This window comes from Pan paniscus, chromosome 10 (assembly GCF_029289425.2).
Source record: "Pan paniscus chromosome 10, NHGRI_mPanPan1-v2.0_pri, whole genome shotgun sequence".
NCBI classification, from domain to species: domain Eukaryota; kingdom Metazoa; phylum Chordata; class Mammalia; order Primates; family Hominidae; genus Pan; species Pan paniscus.
Window position 1 is genome coordinate 130,366,400 of NC_073259.2, and position 15,616 is coordinate 130,382,015.

Here is a 15,616-nt window from a genome sequence, read left to right on the forward strand (position 1 = left end):
CTTTGGGAGACAGAGGCAGGCGGATCATCTGAGGTCAGGAGTTCAAGACCAACCTGGCCAACATAGTGATACCCTGTCTCTAGTAAAAATACAAAAATTAGCTGGGTGTGGTGGCTTACGCCTGTAGTCCCAGCTACTCAGGAGGCTGAGGCTGGAAACTCGCTTGAACCCAGGAGGCGGACGTTGCAGTGAGCCATGACTACGCCACTGCAGTCCAGCCTGGGCAACAGAGCAAGACTCCATCTCAAAAAAGAAAAAAATACACACACACACACACACACACACACACGCACACGCGCGCACACACACACACACACACACACACACAAAATGCATAAAAAGGTTAGTTCTTCCGTTAAACTCTACAATCCATCCAGGACTTTTCTGTTCGGCAGATTTGAAAAAGTCACATGGAAATTTCCTTCAGATTCTCATTTATCAACTGACTGATAATGGTGAAGCAATAAGTAAACATGTCCTCAGGGAAAATGGAGAAGGCTAAAGCTCCCTCCCAACCTAGGAGAGACAGCCAGGCATGCCAACAAGGCGGTGTTCAGGAACCACCCAGAGGGAGAGTGCCCATGCCAAGAGCCCTGGGGCAGTGGGGACAACAAGATGGCCAACAGGAGGGACCGCTCTTGTCCTGAACATTTCCTTTCAATCAAAGGGCATTTTGACTTAAAAACAAAAAATTTCTTCCTTCTACAAATAATAAAAAGTCTCATTTCTCTAAATTGAAAGATCCCACTTTACAATATTTAAAATATATATAGATATACACACACATATACATAAATATTTTACTTTTTAAAGAAATATTTGGTCTTTTTCTCCTGCTGGGGAGTTATGAACAAAGTTAGCAATCACTGCAGTCTTTCTCTGCAGCATATCCCAGCATCATGGAGGCCACCTCTGAAGGCAGACCTACTGAGTCTACCTTCACTTCTCAACGTGCATTTTCTAAGTCATTATTGTGTTAAGAGCTCCATTTCAGGAAGAAGAAAAAGCCACAAAATGGACATAAGTATAGTGGGAAACCACACACACACACACACACACACACACGTGTGCACGCAAATTAGAAAACATGAAACGAACCATTTGCTGATTGGAAGAAAAGCGTTGTCAGCAGCAGATGAAACAAACCGAAGCAGAAAGGAAGGGGGAAGAGAAGACACTGTTAGTTATTAAGCCCAGCAGACATACAAAGAGGACAATGCTAATCCATGGTAAGTTTGTACAGTGTTGAATCGTTTTGTGCCCCTCAAAGGAGGTGTCTGGCAACTAAAATCTCAAGGTGAGTTTTTCTTTTATTTAAATATAAAATGTGGCTTTTGTACTTTTGAATTTTGAACATGACTAATACATACAAAGTATATTAAAATTAAAAGACAGATGTTTGTTGCTATATACAATTATATTTCCAAGTACAGAATAGTTTGCCTTTATATAATCCCTTTTTACAAATTTTTGTTTGTTTTGAGACAGGGCCTTGCTCTGTGTCACCCAGCTTGGAGTGCCCATGTTGCGCAGGCTGGTCTCGGGCTCCAGCGATCTGCCTACCTTGGCCTACCAAAGTGCTGGGATTGCAGGTGTGAGCTGCTGTGCCCGGGCCCCCCACCCCACCTTTTTTTTTCTGAGACAGGTTCTTGCTTTGTCAGTCAGGCCTAAGTGCAGTGGCATGATCATGGCTCACTGCAGCCTCAACCTTCTGGACTGAAGTGATCCTCCTGCCTCAGTTTCTGGGGTAACTGGGACTACGGGAGCATGGCGCCATGCCTAACTAATTTTATTTTTTGTAGAGATGGGGTCTTGCCATTGTTGCTCAGGCTGGTCTCGATCTCCTGATCTCAAACAGTCCGCTTGCCACAGCCTTCCAAAAAGCTGGAATTAACAGGCGTGAGCCACTGCACCTGGCCCAGGCCCTTAAAAACTTTTTTTTAATTAGGTAATTGTTTTGAGACAGGGTGTTGCTCTGTCACTCAGGCTGCAGGATTGTTTTTTGTTTTTTTGGTTTTTTTTTTTGTAGAGATGAGGTCTCGCTATGTCCAGGTTGGTCTCAAACTTTTGGGCTCAAGCAGTCATCCCACCTTGGCCTCCCAAAGTGCTGGAATTACAGGGATAAGCCACCATTCCTGGCCTAATCCCATTTTTAGTTTAAAACTAAAGTTGTTTTGTTAATTTTCGCTTTAAGAGACTGAGTTTTCAAGAAACCAGTCTTTTTAAGGTTAAGATGAGTAACAAACCCTTTGACAGAGCAATTCTACTTCTAGGAATTCATCCTGCAGAAATACTAATATATAAAATGATAGCTGCCCAAGATAATTCCTTACAGCATTGTTTATAATACACCCAAAGGATCAGAAACATCCCAGTGTCATTGTCAACCAATAGGGAACTGACTAAATTATAGTAAATCCATGTAATGGAACACTACATAGCTATAAAAAAAATAAGTGCAGAACCGTTTATGTAGTATGCTATTATTTATGTTAAAAAAAAAAAAAGGGAGGGAAGACTGTATTAGTGCTGGCTTATATACACACTTTAAAAAATCTCTGAAAAGGAAAGACACAAATAACAGTAATTAACTGTTTGCAGGGTTGGGAACTGAGCAGAAGAGAGAGAAGGTTTGGAGGAAGACATTTAATGTATATATTTTTAATTCTGTTTAATGTTTGGACTAGAGGAATGTATTACCCATTCAAAAGACTAAATGATACAAAAGGCATCAAATGAGAAGGAAAATAAACGGAAAGATTCAATGATTTTGAAAAACAGCAAGAAAGTAAAGCAATAAGGCAGGAACATTACCTGACTTTCCTGGGCTCTTTCATCCTCGTCTGCCTGAGTGTCTGTATTACCTTATATTTGAGGGAAAAAAAAAAAAAAGTGGAGGGAGAATATATGTATATTTTTAATCACAATCTAAACTGCAGTGAAAGGGCCTGTGTTCAAAACTCATTTTCCTGTGGACTTCCCAGATGCACCACTTTCAGCACATGTGGATGAGTTTGTGTCCCCTTGCGGGACCCTACAGGGTCTCACAGACACCAGCCTTGCCCTTCACGTGCTCTCCCTCAGGCCTGCTAACTCCTGGGTTAGAATGCCTGTCACGTCCATCTGAATGTACAGAGGCAATCCACCCTTCTTCACCAAAGGGACCACCTCTTCTCCTGCACTGTTATGTACTTTAAGACCCCCCAGTCTGGATGGCAGCAGGCAGCCATCACAGTAGGTTTGTGACAATACTGACAGACCACAAGAAGCCCCAGGAACAGGGATGGCAGGCACGTGGGATTAGCCCTTGATTGATTAAGTGGTGGAAGAGCTAAGGAGAGTCAGGGTCAGGGCAGCATGAGAGCTGTCTTCGAAGAGCATCTCTACTAGAAAGGGCTCCTCGGGAGGAAGCGGGGTGTACAGAGAAGCACTGGGCAGGCGCCCTTTACCTGAGGAGCTGCTGAGCTGCCTCTTGTTTTCTTTGAGTTGAAGCTCCAAGTTCTTTACCTTGAGCTCGAGCTTCACCTTATCAGACTCTAGAGTCTGAACAACTGAATGCAAGGACTTGGCAGAGGCGTTTTCTCCCCTGAGCACTGTGACCTGAAACACAGTTTAGCTTAGGCTGAGGGTTTGAACAAAAGGAGGCCGCGTGAAAGCTCGTGCACCCTGGGTGGTACTCTACCTCATTTCTCAGTTTCTCCAGCTCGGCATCCTTTTCTGTGAGTAAGGCACTAGTTATACTGATGGATTTCTGCAAGGAAGCTTTCTCTTCATCTGCGTCTTTTATGAACTTGGATTCTCTAAAAGACCAAAGAGTTAAAAGTTCCACAAATCAACCAAAAGACTGGTCGGTGTACAACTGTTCTAGAACAAACACATAATTAATGTTAGTTAATGTAAAAAAATATATAACAGGGAAGTTTTATAGGGAGTTAAGGCCATTATGCTCACAAAATTTTACTTGAAATTTTACTTACTGTGAGGGGAGAAAAAGTTTACCTATGCATAGACATGCCAGAGTCTGCATGTGATTGTATCCATTTGAACTTAAAGAAACAAGTTAATAAATTTGGAAGAGGTAGAATTAAAAAAGAAAAAACGGTTGCACCCTCCCCAATATTCTACTAAAATCTAACCCCAAGTTGAAGTTTGTTAATTCTTGAATAAATTATTACCAAGCAATAACGACAATTAAAATACACACATGCAAAGCAGTTATACAGATGTCATGCAGAGCAGCTTTATGCTGGAAATATCAATTGGTTCTCACTAATTTCAGTAACTTTTGTAGCAAGTTCCAAGAATGGGTGTTTAAGATGTTATGGGCCAAAACAGTAGTAAAGATTATTATTATTACTCAAACTGAAGGATTATTACTTTCCAGCCATAGACTCTGAAGAGGACATTAAATTAGCTCATAGAAATGAATGGTAATTACATAAAGGCTAGAACAGAAAATGTTAAAATGGTTTTCTCAGGTGCAGAATGAAAGCATGGGGAGCCTGGAAGGAGAAATTCAGAGCGCCTGGTTTATGTTCTCGGCCTGACTCAGCACTTGGTTATCAGCAGAGGGCGGGGATGAGGCCTTTAATGAGAGGGTTGTGGGAGTGGGAAGAGAAAGGGAAAGACGAAGGAGGAACAGGGAGGAACGCAGGACACAGTGAAAACAGCCCAGAGAGCAGGCTAGCATGTGTTTACATATGTGTACCTATTTAAAGTTGTGTGTTTTTTTTATTTTTTATTTTGACAGAGTCTCGCTCTGTTGCCCAGGCTGGAGTGCAGTGGTGCGATCTCTGCTCACTGCAACCTCCGCCTCCTGGGTTCAAGCGATTCTCCTGCCTCAGCCTCCTGAGTAGCTGGGATTACAGGCGCCCGCCACCACGCCCAGCTAATTTTTGTATTTTTAGTAGAGATGGGGTTTCACCATGTTGGTCACCAGGCTGGTCTCAAACTCCTGACCTCAAGTGATCCGCCCACCTCAGCCTCACAAAGTGCTGGGATTACAGGCGTGAGCCGGCCATACTGAAAGTTTTGTTATAAAAACTACATGCATTTCAAAATGCCAAGGTCATTAAATACAAGAAAAGGCTGAGAAACTGTCACATATGGAGAAGACGAAGGAGATATGACAACTAACTGCAAGGCGGGATCCTAGTTTGGATGCTGTAACACAAAAGGACATTAGTGAGCAAACTGGTGAAATCTGAATGAAGTCCCTTGTTTCAGCTGAGAGTATGCTGCTCACGGGAGTTTCTGAGTTTTGATGAGTGTGCCGGGGCTGTGTAGGATGTTCAATTAGGGGCCTCTGGGGGAAGGTCTGTGAGAACTGGATGCACTACTTTTGCAACTCTTCTGGAAATCTAAAATTATTTTAAAATAAAAAGTTTTTTAAATGACATGCAGTGTGAAGCACGAGAGGAAAATGACAAAAATACTTTAGGAAAAACAAAACTGGAGAAAAGTTTCCTAGGCTAGGCCACAGGCCATACGACCTAAGACACTACATTACCACAGTCACCAGTGAGTGGTCATAACCTTAACAAGAAGCCAAATCACACCTGGTTCTATTCCAAGGAACTGGGAAAACGCAGAGGATGTACTGGTTGTCTGTTTTGGAACCAACTGGAGGAACAGAAAACTGAGGCCCAGGTTAGAAACGGCAGAATGTATGTCTGGTTAGTGAGACCCAAGATATCCGGCACACAAGTTACAGAAATCTCATGACTTATGGCAAATTGAAACTCTACACAAAGATGAAAATATAAGTGTTGTATTTATCTCATTGTGTGGCTTACACTTACACTCCAGAATGAGAAGTAGTAAGAAAAGAATCTGAGACAGAAATTTCTTGAATTAAAAACCCCAGCATTACTCACGCACTGGAAACGGGTGGGCATCAGTGCGGGTAAATTACTAAGCTAGTAACCTTGTTAGGACATAGGCTCTTGCTTAGGTTAAAACAGCAACTTAAATGAAAGGAATGTACAGGTGCTTTTTGCCACCTGGGAAGTAAAAATATCTGATGTCATCCAAAGATGCAATAAAGCCTGGGTTTCAGCCAGGCACGGTGTCTCATCCATGTCATCCCAGCTCTCTGGGAGGTCAAGGCAGGAGGATCGCTTGAGGCCAGGAGTTCGAGACCAGCCTGGTTGACACAGTGAGACCCCCGTCTCTACAGAAACTTACAAAAAAAAAAAATTAGCTAGGCATGGCAGCGCATGCTTGTTGTCCCAGCTACTAGGGAAGCTGAGGCGGGAGGATGGCTTGAACCCAGGAGCTTGAGGTTGTAGTGAGCTGTGATAGTGTCACTGCACTCCAGCCTGGGCAACAGAGCAAGACCCCGTCTAAAAAAAAAAAAATCCTGGGTTTCTTATGTTTCTATTAAATGCATTTAGTAGTTGATTCTGTTAAAAAAATGATTTCCAGAGCTTCACTTGCTATAAATCCAACTCAAATTTGAAAAAATGTAATTTTAAATGTTTTTACTAAAAAAATACCAGGATTTTGGGTTATCAAGAAGAGATTTAGATTTCCCTATAATCAGGACTCTATTTGGCCAAGATCCCACAGATGCTTAGTGCTGGGAAGGGATAAACAAACCTCCAGCTGGCAGAAGGAAAAAGGGACAGGTGCCCTTCTCTGGGGCCACCAAACAAACTCTGCTCATCATCACATACACACACAACCTCTCAGCCTGGCTGCTTTCTAAGGAGATGGCTGCCAGAATGCTTCTTATAGAAGTTACCAACACGTGCATGGTTAAGAAAGAAATTTGACTTGTGATTTATACACCAAATGACAGGATAAGTAGACTCTGGCAGCTCATCTTTGTGACCTATTGTCATTGCTAGCTTCTTAGGCCATCTCTAAGCTCCAATTCCACTATGCAAACCACCAGGAGGGACTAAATTAAACCAGCGTCTATGCCAACATTACTGACGTCTGAGTCACAAATCATATTAAGCCATTAGCTGGAATGACTTGGTATTACCAAAAAAAATCAAGAAGGGAAAATAAACATAACATGAAAGAAGGGATAGAGGGAACAGAAATCTTTCTCTCTCCATCTCCCAAGGGAACATTTTACCCAGATTCTTTCCTTACTACTTATATAAGAAACAAATTCCAGTAATGAAGCAAATACCTTAAAGTGTTACTGGGCAAGCTTTAAAAATGCAAGATAACAAGAACCAAATATTAGAACCATGAAGAGAAACGCAAATACAGTAAGGAGACTAAATTTGCACTGAAGTTCTTTGCTGTATATAGATATAAAAAGGAAATATATGTGTGTGTTTGTGTATATATATATATATATATACTGCTGAGAATATTTTACAAAACAAAAGCAAGACACAGAGGGACAAAGGCAGCCAAAAAATATATACAACAATTTGGTTTACTAAAAATATATGAAATTTATTTATTATAACGTGGATAGACTTTCTTTAGTCTTACCATTAAAGACACACAGATATAGCAAAGGAAGCAAGAGTAGGAAAGGGAAAAGAGAGGGGTGAAATGAGCATTGGTAAGTAGCGCAAGCTCGGAGACAGTCAGACAGTTAGCAACCCACAGTGAGCCGGATGAGCTGAAGTAGCACGGGACCTCTTCAGAATTTGGGGGCTTTATTGTCAAACCAGTTTTTACTCCTAACAGAAATCCTGCACTGGCACTGACAGGATGAATTCTGACTCCAAAAATCCATGTCTCGCGCCTTTGGCTTTGGAGCCCCTTCTTTGACACTAAAAAGCCTGGAGAATGGAGCAACCAAACCGGCTCCCAAATCTGCATCAGGCTTCAGAGGCACAGATGAACAAACTCCCCCAGTTCTGGCAATTAGAGCAACACAAGGCATACCCTGCTTTACCCATTAGACTCTTAGAGCCTGTTTTAAAAGGCTTACCCAACTTGAGAGTTTTTCAAAGAAATGATTACATTTTTATGCTTGGGGAAAAATTTTTTACTACATACTGCTTGCAACTCAATGTTTAAAGTTACAAAAAAACAAAAAACAAAAAGAAAAAAAACCCCATAGCAAATAAAGAAGGATTCTACTAATTCCTTTCTTTTTCTTTCTTTCTTTTTTTTTTTTTTTGAGATGGAATCTTGCTCTGTTGCCCAGGCTGGAGTGCAGTGGTGCGATCTCGGCTCACTGTAACCTCCGCCTCCTGAGTTCAAGCAACTCTGCTGCCTCAGCCTCCTGAGTAGCTGAGATTCCAGGCACCCGCCACCACACCCAGGTAATTTTTGTATTTTTAGTAGAGATGGGGTTTCACCATGTTGGCCAGGCTGGTCTTGAACTCCTGACCTCAGGTGATCCTCCCAAAGCACTGGGATTACAGGCGTGACCCACCGCACCCAGCCGGATTCTAATTTCTTCATGATAACCAGTTTAATCCTACAGTTGGGAGTAAGTTCTGCACTTGAATATCATGACCATTTGGCCATAGTGATTCTATTACTATCTTAACTATGTACGTTTAATGATCACTTCTGAATTCAAGTGTTGACTAAGCTCTCAGTTCTTGCATGACCAACTACATTTCAAATACTCACAATGTAAGTATTTGCAAGGCTTTTTAAATAAATAGTATATTAAGTTCTTTTTGGTACTCAATGGTTGACACATTTATTTAACCATTACACGCACAGGCCTACATATGAATCCTTTATCAAACTGACTTTTAGAAGGCAATGAAGGGCCCCAACTATTATCTAAAATCCATTTACATTCAGGTTTCTAAAACAGAAATAACTTTCCATAAGGGTTAATTAACAAACAAACAAAAAACACTTCTACACATGAGAAACTAGGAGTGAAATTTTCACTCCCAGAAGAAGTCACCTTTATCTATAATTTCTGATGAAAATTAAGAGTGATTTTCAAGAGACACCCTCCTAAACATTGAGGACATAAAACAGGAACAGAGGGAAGTAGGAGAGAGAACTTCACAGCCCCAAAATTTGTTTCATCATTTTTTTTTTTTTTTTTTTTGAGATGGAGTTTTGCTCTTGTTGCCCAGGCTGGAGTGCAATGGCGCGATCTCGGCGCACTGCAACCTCTGCATCCCGGGTTGAAGCAATTCTCCTGCCTCAGCCTCCTGAGTAGCTGGGACTACAGATGCCCGCCACTGTGCCCGGCTATTTTTGTATTTTTAGTAGAGATGGGGTTTTACCATGTTGGCCAGGCTGGTCTCAAACTCCTGACCTCAGGTGATCCACCTGCCTCGGCCTCCCAAAGTGTTGGGATTACAGGCGTGAGCCACTGCACCTGGCCATGTTCCATCTTTTTAAGCCATGAAAAGCGTCCCATGCCTAACCATATTTTGAAAGGCATGTAATTTACTTAAAGTTACATGATAAGGACTTCATCATTAAGTACATCATCTCTTTTTTAAAAAGATACACATAAATAATAAATAAATAAAAAGCTTAAAAATTCACTGAGAAGAGAACCAGCATAAAAAATCTGATGATCTGAGTCTTTAGCCTGCACCTGTCTTTTATTAGTCCTGAGTCCTTGGCCAACTTGCCTAACTTTTTGAGCTTTAGTTTCATCGTTTTATGTATTTATTTTATTTTAGAGACAGGGTCTCACTATGTTGCCCAGGCTAGAGTACAGCAGCTCTTCTCAGGCATGATCAGAGTGCACTACAGCACTGAATACCTGGGCTCAAGTGATCCTCTCACCTCAGCCTCCTGAGTAGCTGGGACTACAGGCATGTGCCACCATGTCCAGCTAATTTCATCATTTAAAAATGCAAGCTCCACCATTATATTTCACTGGGTTGTTTTGAGATTAGATCAATTTGTGAATTATGAAGTGCTACATAAATGTAGGGAGATACCAGTCTTTTTTTTTTTTTTTGAGACGGAGTCTTGCTCTGTCACCAGGCTGGAGTGCAGTGGCACGATCTCGGCTCACTACAACCTCCACCTCCTGGGTTCAGGCAATTCTCCCGCTTCAGCCTCCTGAGTAGCTAGGACTGCAGGCACATGCCACCATGCCCAGCTAATTTTTGTATTTTTAGTAGAGACGGGGTTTCACCTTTCACCATGTTAGCCAGGATGGTCTCAATCTCTTGACTTCGTGATCCACCCACCTCGGCCTCCCAAAGTGCTGGGATTACAGGTGTAAGCCACCATGCCTGGCCTAATTTTTGTATTGCCAGGCTGGTCTTGAACTCCTGACCTCAAGTGAGCCACCTGCCTTGGCCTCCCAAAGTGCTGGGATTACAGGCGTGAGCCACCGCACCCGACCTTTTTTTTTTTTTTTTTTAAATGGAGACATAGTCTCACTATGTTGCCCAGGCTGGTCTTGAACTCTTGCGCTCAACTGATCCTCCCTTTTTGGCCTCCCAAAGTGCTGGGGTTACAGGCATGAACCACCGTGCCAGGCCACAGCTCCCTTGCCAGAATGCTGCAGGAACAAGCCCTATTTATTTTTTCACGTGTCCTTGATAACTCCTTACATAAGGGTTTTTTTTTTTTTTTTAAAAAGAAACAAAAACCTTATTTATGTAAAATTAAATACCCCGAGGCCCACAGAGACAGAACTGTGGCTATAAACAGGGACCAGGTTTAGGCATGGCAAACTAGGCATCACTTTTCAAGTTCCCTGGAGAACATCTGGCTGGGCTGGGAATCATTGGTTATGCTATTCTTTAAGGTTTGTTTTTAGTTTTAGTTTTGTTTCTAATAAGCAAAAAAGCACATCACTGTTGTGATACGCACCTATTTAGTATTCTGCAGCAACTGCTGGACAGGCTGTTGTTCTCAGCAGTAGCACCCACTAAACCTGCTTGGCACCGTGTAAAGCACAGACATTCTCTAAATAAAAACCGCACATTTTAAAAGAGCAGACAGGCCAGGCGCAGTGGCTCACGCCTGTAATCCCAACACTTTGGGAGGCTGAGGCAGGTGGATCACGAGGTCAGGAGTTAGAGACCAGCCTGGCCAAGATGGTGAAACCCTATCTCTACTAAAACTACAAAAATTAGCCAGGCATGGTGGTGCACGCCTGTAATACCAGTTACTTGGGAGGCTGAGGCAGGAGAATTGCTTGAACCTGGGAGGTGGAGGTTGCAGTGAGAGCCGAGATCGCGCCACTGCACTCCAGCCTGGGTGATAGAGCAAGACTCTGTCTTAAAAAAAAAAAGTAGACAAAGACTTATCAGGGGCACGGCAGTGGTGAAACATACGCGCATTCTGAGTATAAACACCACCTTAGTGAAATTTCACTAAGTATTTCTAAATTTAAAAAAAGGAAAGGCAGCCTGGGCAACATAACAAGACCTTGTCACTATAAAAAAAAATTTTAAAAGCCGGGTGCAGTGGCTCACGCCTGTAATCCCAGCACTTTGGGAGGCTGAGGCAGGCGGATCACGACGTCAGGAGATAGAGACCACCCTGGCTAACACGGTGAAACCCCATCTCTACTAAAAATACAAAAATTTAGCCGGGTGTGGTGTCATGCACCTGTAATCCCAGCTACTCAGGAGGGGGAGGCAGGAGAATCGCTTGAACCCAGGAGGCGGAGGTTGCAGTGAGCCGAGATCGCACCACTGCACTCCAGCCTGGGCAACAGAGCGAGAGTCTGCCTCAAAAAACAAACAAACAAACAAAAAATTAGCCAGGTGTGATCACGCATGCCTGTAGTCCCAGCCACTTGGGAGGCTGAGAGGTCGGAAGATCAACTGAGCCCAGGAGATTGAGGCTGCCATAAGCCATGATTGAGCCATTGCACTCCAACTGGGGAGACACAGCAAGATCATGTCTGAAAAAAATAAATTAAAAAAAGAAAAAAGAAAATGCATCACTGGACCAAGGCCTAACGTCCTTTAGAATGTGGCTTATGGAATCCAAATAGCTAAATCTAAATAAATAAAGCCCTCAGCTCCTAAGCAACTGCTACGCTGGCAGAGGAGACAGTGCTGCGTAAAACATACACTTCAGTAGGTCGGTGGGGAAACCTCCTCTGCCCTGACGAGTGGGAATAATACTTCACAAGAGCATGGAGAAATTACTGGTTATGCTATTCTTTAAGGTTTGTTTTTATTTTTAGTTTTGTTTTTAACAAGCGAAAAAGCACATCACTGTTGTGATATGCACCCATTCTGCAGCACCCACTGGACAGGCTGTGGTTCTCGGCAGTAGCACCCCCTAAACCTGCTTGGACCGTGTAGCACAGACATTCTGTAAACAAAAACTGCACGTTTTAAAAGAGCAAAGACTTATCAGCTTATAGAAGCATGAAGCTTCTACACAATTATTTCTGTGAGTCATGTTCTTCCTTATTGGAAAGTACTGAAAAAGTTATCCTAGTTTTTAATTTGAGTATCATTTGACTATCATGGGAGAGTAAGTAAGAAAGCCTTTTAAAGCAAATAGAAACACTTAAAATCACATTACCCATTATTAGTGAACATTAAAATTTTCATATAATTGAAATCAGTATTTATATCCAGATCAATAACTGTATGTAAGATTCTAGTATGTTTAGTTACTGAAACTAGGAGGTAACAGTGGTGTAACATGAGACAATCTGATTTTAGATCACTTCTGAGTGAAAGCAACTGAACATGGCTTACGAACTATTTTTGTTTTAGTAATAGTGAAACTTCTGCAAATGGATTCTCTTTTTCTTTTTTTTTTTTTTTGAGACGGAGTCTCTCACTGTTGCCCAGGCTGGAGTGCAGTGGCGCGATCTCGGCTCACTGCAACCTCCGCTGCCCAGGTTCAAGTGATTCTCCTGCCTCAGCCTCCCAAGTAGTTGAGATTATAGGCACCTGCCACTATGCCTGGCTAATTTTTTGTATTTTTAGTTGAGATGGGGATTCACTATGTTGGTCAGGCTGGTGTCGAACTCATGATCTGCCAGCTTTGGCCTCCCAAAGTGCTGGGATTACAGGTGTGAGCTATCACACCTAGCCCTGCAAATGGATTTTCATATTTTGTCAGTTACAAGTACCAAACTATCACAATGCCATTTTCTGAATCTAAGAAGGTCACTTGTTTTCTACTATAAGTTACCACACATGTCATGTTCTGACATCTTATTAAACACACACACATACAACAATAAACAGAAAGCTTACCTTTTTTTCATTTCTAACAACTGATTATTGAGCACAGATCTTTCTTCTTCCAGCTAGGAAAAAACACAAAAAACTTCAGTTCATAACCAGGCCACAGAAAGGCATATTTCTCATCCCACATGTACATCCCCCAGGCTCCAGGACAGCTAAAGCCATTAGCTTTCCTCAACAGCAATGAAGAGGGACAAGTGGTCACTCTATCACAGGATGTGCAGTTATTAATATATAAATCACTTACGACCTCAGTAACTCCCCCTCCTCAGGGACCTGAGAGTTAAACATATTAAACAATCACACCTTGAACACAACGAAGCATATCTTTTTTTTTTTTTTTTTTGAGACGGAGTGTCGCTCTGTCGCCCAGGCTGGAGTGCAGTGGCGCCATCTCGGCTCACTGCAAGCTCCGCCTCCCGGGTTCACGCCATTCTCCTGCCTCAGCCTCCCGAGTAGCTGGGACTACAGGCGCCCGCCACCACGCCCGGCTAATTTTTTGTATTTTTTAGTAGAGACGGGGTTTCACCGTCTTAGCCAGGATGGTCTCGATCTCCTGACCTTGTGATCCGCCCGCCTCAGCCTCCCAAAGTGCTGGGATTACAGGCGTGAGCCACCGCGCCCGGCCCGAAGCAAGCACATCTTAAGCATTCAAAAATGTTAATTGGCCAGGCGCGGTGGCTCACACCTGTAATCTCAGCACTTTGGTGGGGCAAGGTGGGCGGATCAGGAGTTCGAGCCCAGCCTGGCCAACATGGTGAAAGCCCATCTCTACTAAAAATGTAAAAATTAGCCAGGTGTGGTGTGTGCCTACAATCCCAGCTACTCAGGAGGCTGAGGCAGGAGAATCGCTTGAACCCAGGAGGCAGAGGTTGCAGTGAGCCAAGGTTGAACCACTGCACTCCAGCCTGGGTGACAGAGTGAGACTCCATCTAAAAAAAAAAATTGTTAAATGAGTGAGTAAAGCTCCACTGCTAACATTCTAGTTCCTTTACTTAAACCGCAGAAGTCAAGTGTCACTAAATTGCAGAGGACTAGGTACAGGCTACATACTCTCTGTGGGCCTCAATGTACTCACATCCATCAATTCAACACACATTCATTGAATGGTTAGTATATTCAAGCATTATTCAAGCATTTGTTTCTCATGTATAAAACAAAGAGGTTACAAAAGAATTTCCAGTAGTTCTTTATTATCTCATGAAGGATAAAAAATAAAAGATTCAGGTAGTTAATCTTGTGAAGGAGGAATCATCTCTACCTCCAACCTGCACTACCCAGTTTGGCCAAATACCACTAGTTTCAACTCACACTGTTAATGTTTTTTTTTTTTTTTCTTTTTTGATACAGAGTCTTGCTCTGTTGCCCAGCTGGAGTGCAGTGGTGCAATCTCGGCTCACTGCAACCTCTGCCTCCCAGGTTCAAGTGATTCTCCTGCTTCAGTCTCCCAAATAGCTGGGATTACAGGTGCCTACCACCATGCCCAGCTAATGTTTGTATTTTTAGTAGATAGGGTTTCGCCATGTTGGCCAGGCTGCACACTGTTAATTTTTTTTAAAGGGTCAAAAAGCTCTTATTTTTTTTTAAATAAAAAGATAACACGAAAGATTATGTAATGGCTTCCAACAGCCTAGAATTTAAGTTACTAGCTCACTCTAAGTAGTTATAGTCATTATTAATTATTACTTATGTTCACGCTTTGCTATGAGGTCTTATTTTAAAAATTCTTAAATATACATTATGTTCTGAACATAAATATCCCTTTACCATGAAATCTGTAAATGTTAACATAGTTTTACAGACTCTTTGATGTCCTAGCCCATTAAGATGTATGTTTTTGCTGCATGACTAATTCACAGAAATATTTAGAAATTTTTAGAATGAAAGGAAGAAAAAAGAGTGGGAGGCAAACTGTAAAAAATGAAATGAGAAAGAGAACATCTGGAGAGTGGGATATGGAGATGAGAAGGGTTTTCATTTTGGTCTTTATGCCCTTTGTACAGTTTATATTTATTCTTTAAAGAAGGAATCTGTTTTAGTTTTATAATTTAAAAGTTAAAAAAATCAATACTTAAAACTGGAAAATTTTTACAATGAATATGTAAATGGACAAAGAGCATGGCAGACAATTCATAAAACAAAATAAAAATCATTAATGAATATTTGAAAAATCATTCAACCCTACAAAAACACAATACGCAAAGATTCTCCCTCTTTCTTAGAGGGTCCATGTGCCTGAATTTCCAAGGAAGAGATGTTTGATATTTATTATACTGATCTTTATAGAAAACAATGTTTTTTCTTCTTCTGGTCCAGGATTATTACCCAATCTAGGAGATAGCAAGCTGCATCTAGCAGTTTTATTTCTTTTTTCTTTTTTTTAGACAGAGTTTTACTCTTGTTGCCCAGGCTGGAGTGCAATGGCCCTACCTCAGCTCACTGCAACCTCAGCCTCCTGGGTTAATGTGATTCTCCTGCCTCAGCCTCCTAAGTAGCTGGGATTACAGGCGCTGCCACCATGCCTG

General features: G+C 42.0%; 1 protein-coding gene across 7 annotated transcripts in view; it reads right to left on the reverse strand.

Moving 5' to 3' along the window:
• Positions 1 to 15,616, reverse strand: part of CLIP1 (CAP-Gly domain containing linker protein 1) — a 151,405-nt gene that overhangs the window by 3,970 nt on the left and 131,819 nt on the right. For all 7 annotated transcript variants that reach the window (XM_063593747.1, XM_034934711.4, XM_057299548.2 and 4 more), the window contains 4 exons: positions 13,101 to 13,153; positions 3,683 to 3,800; positions 3,450 to 3,600; positions 2,815 to 2,864 (listed from right to left, as the gene is read on the reverse strand). In XM_063593747.1, the coding sequence (XP_063449817.1) occupies positions 2,815 to 2,864; positions 3,450 to 3,600; positions 3,683 to 3,800; positions 13,101 to 13,153 (372 nt within the window). The remainder of the gene's footprint in view (positions 1 to 2,814; positions 2,865 to 3,449; positions 3,601 to 3,682; positions 3,801 to 13,100; positions 13,154 to 15,616) is intronic.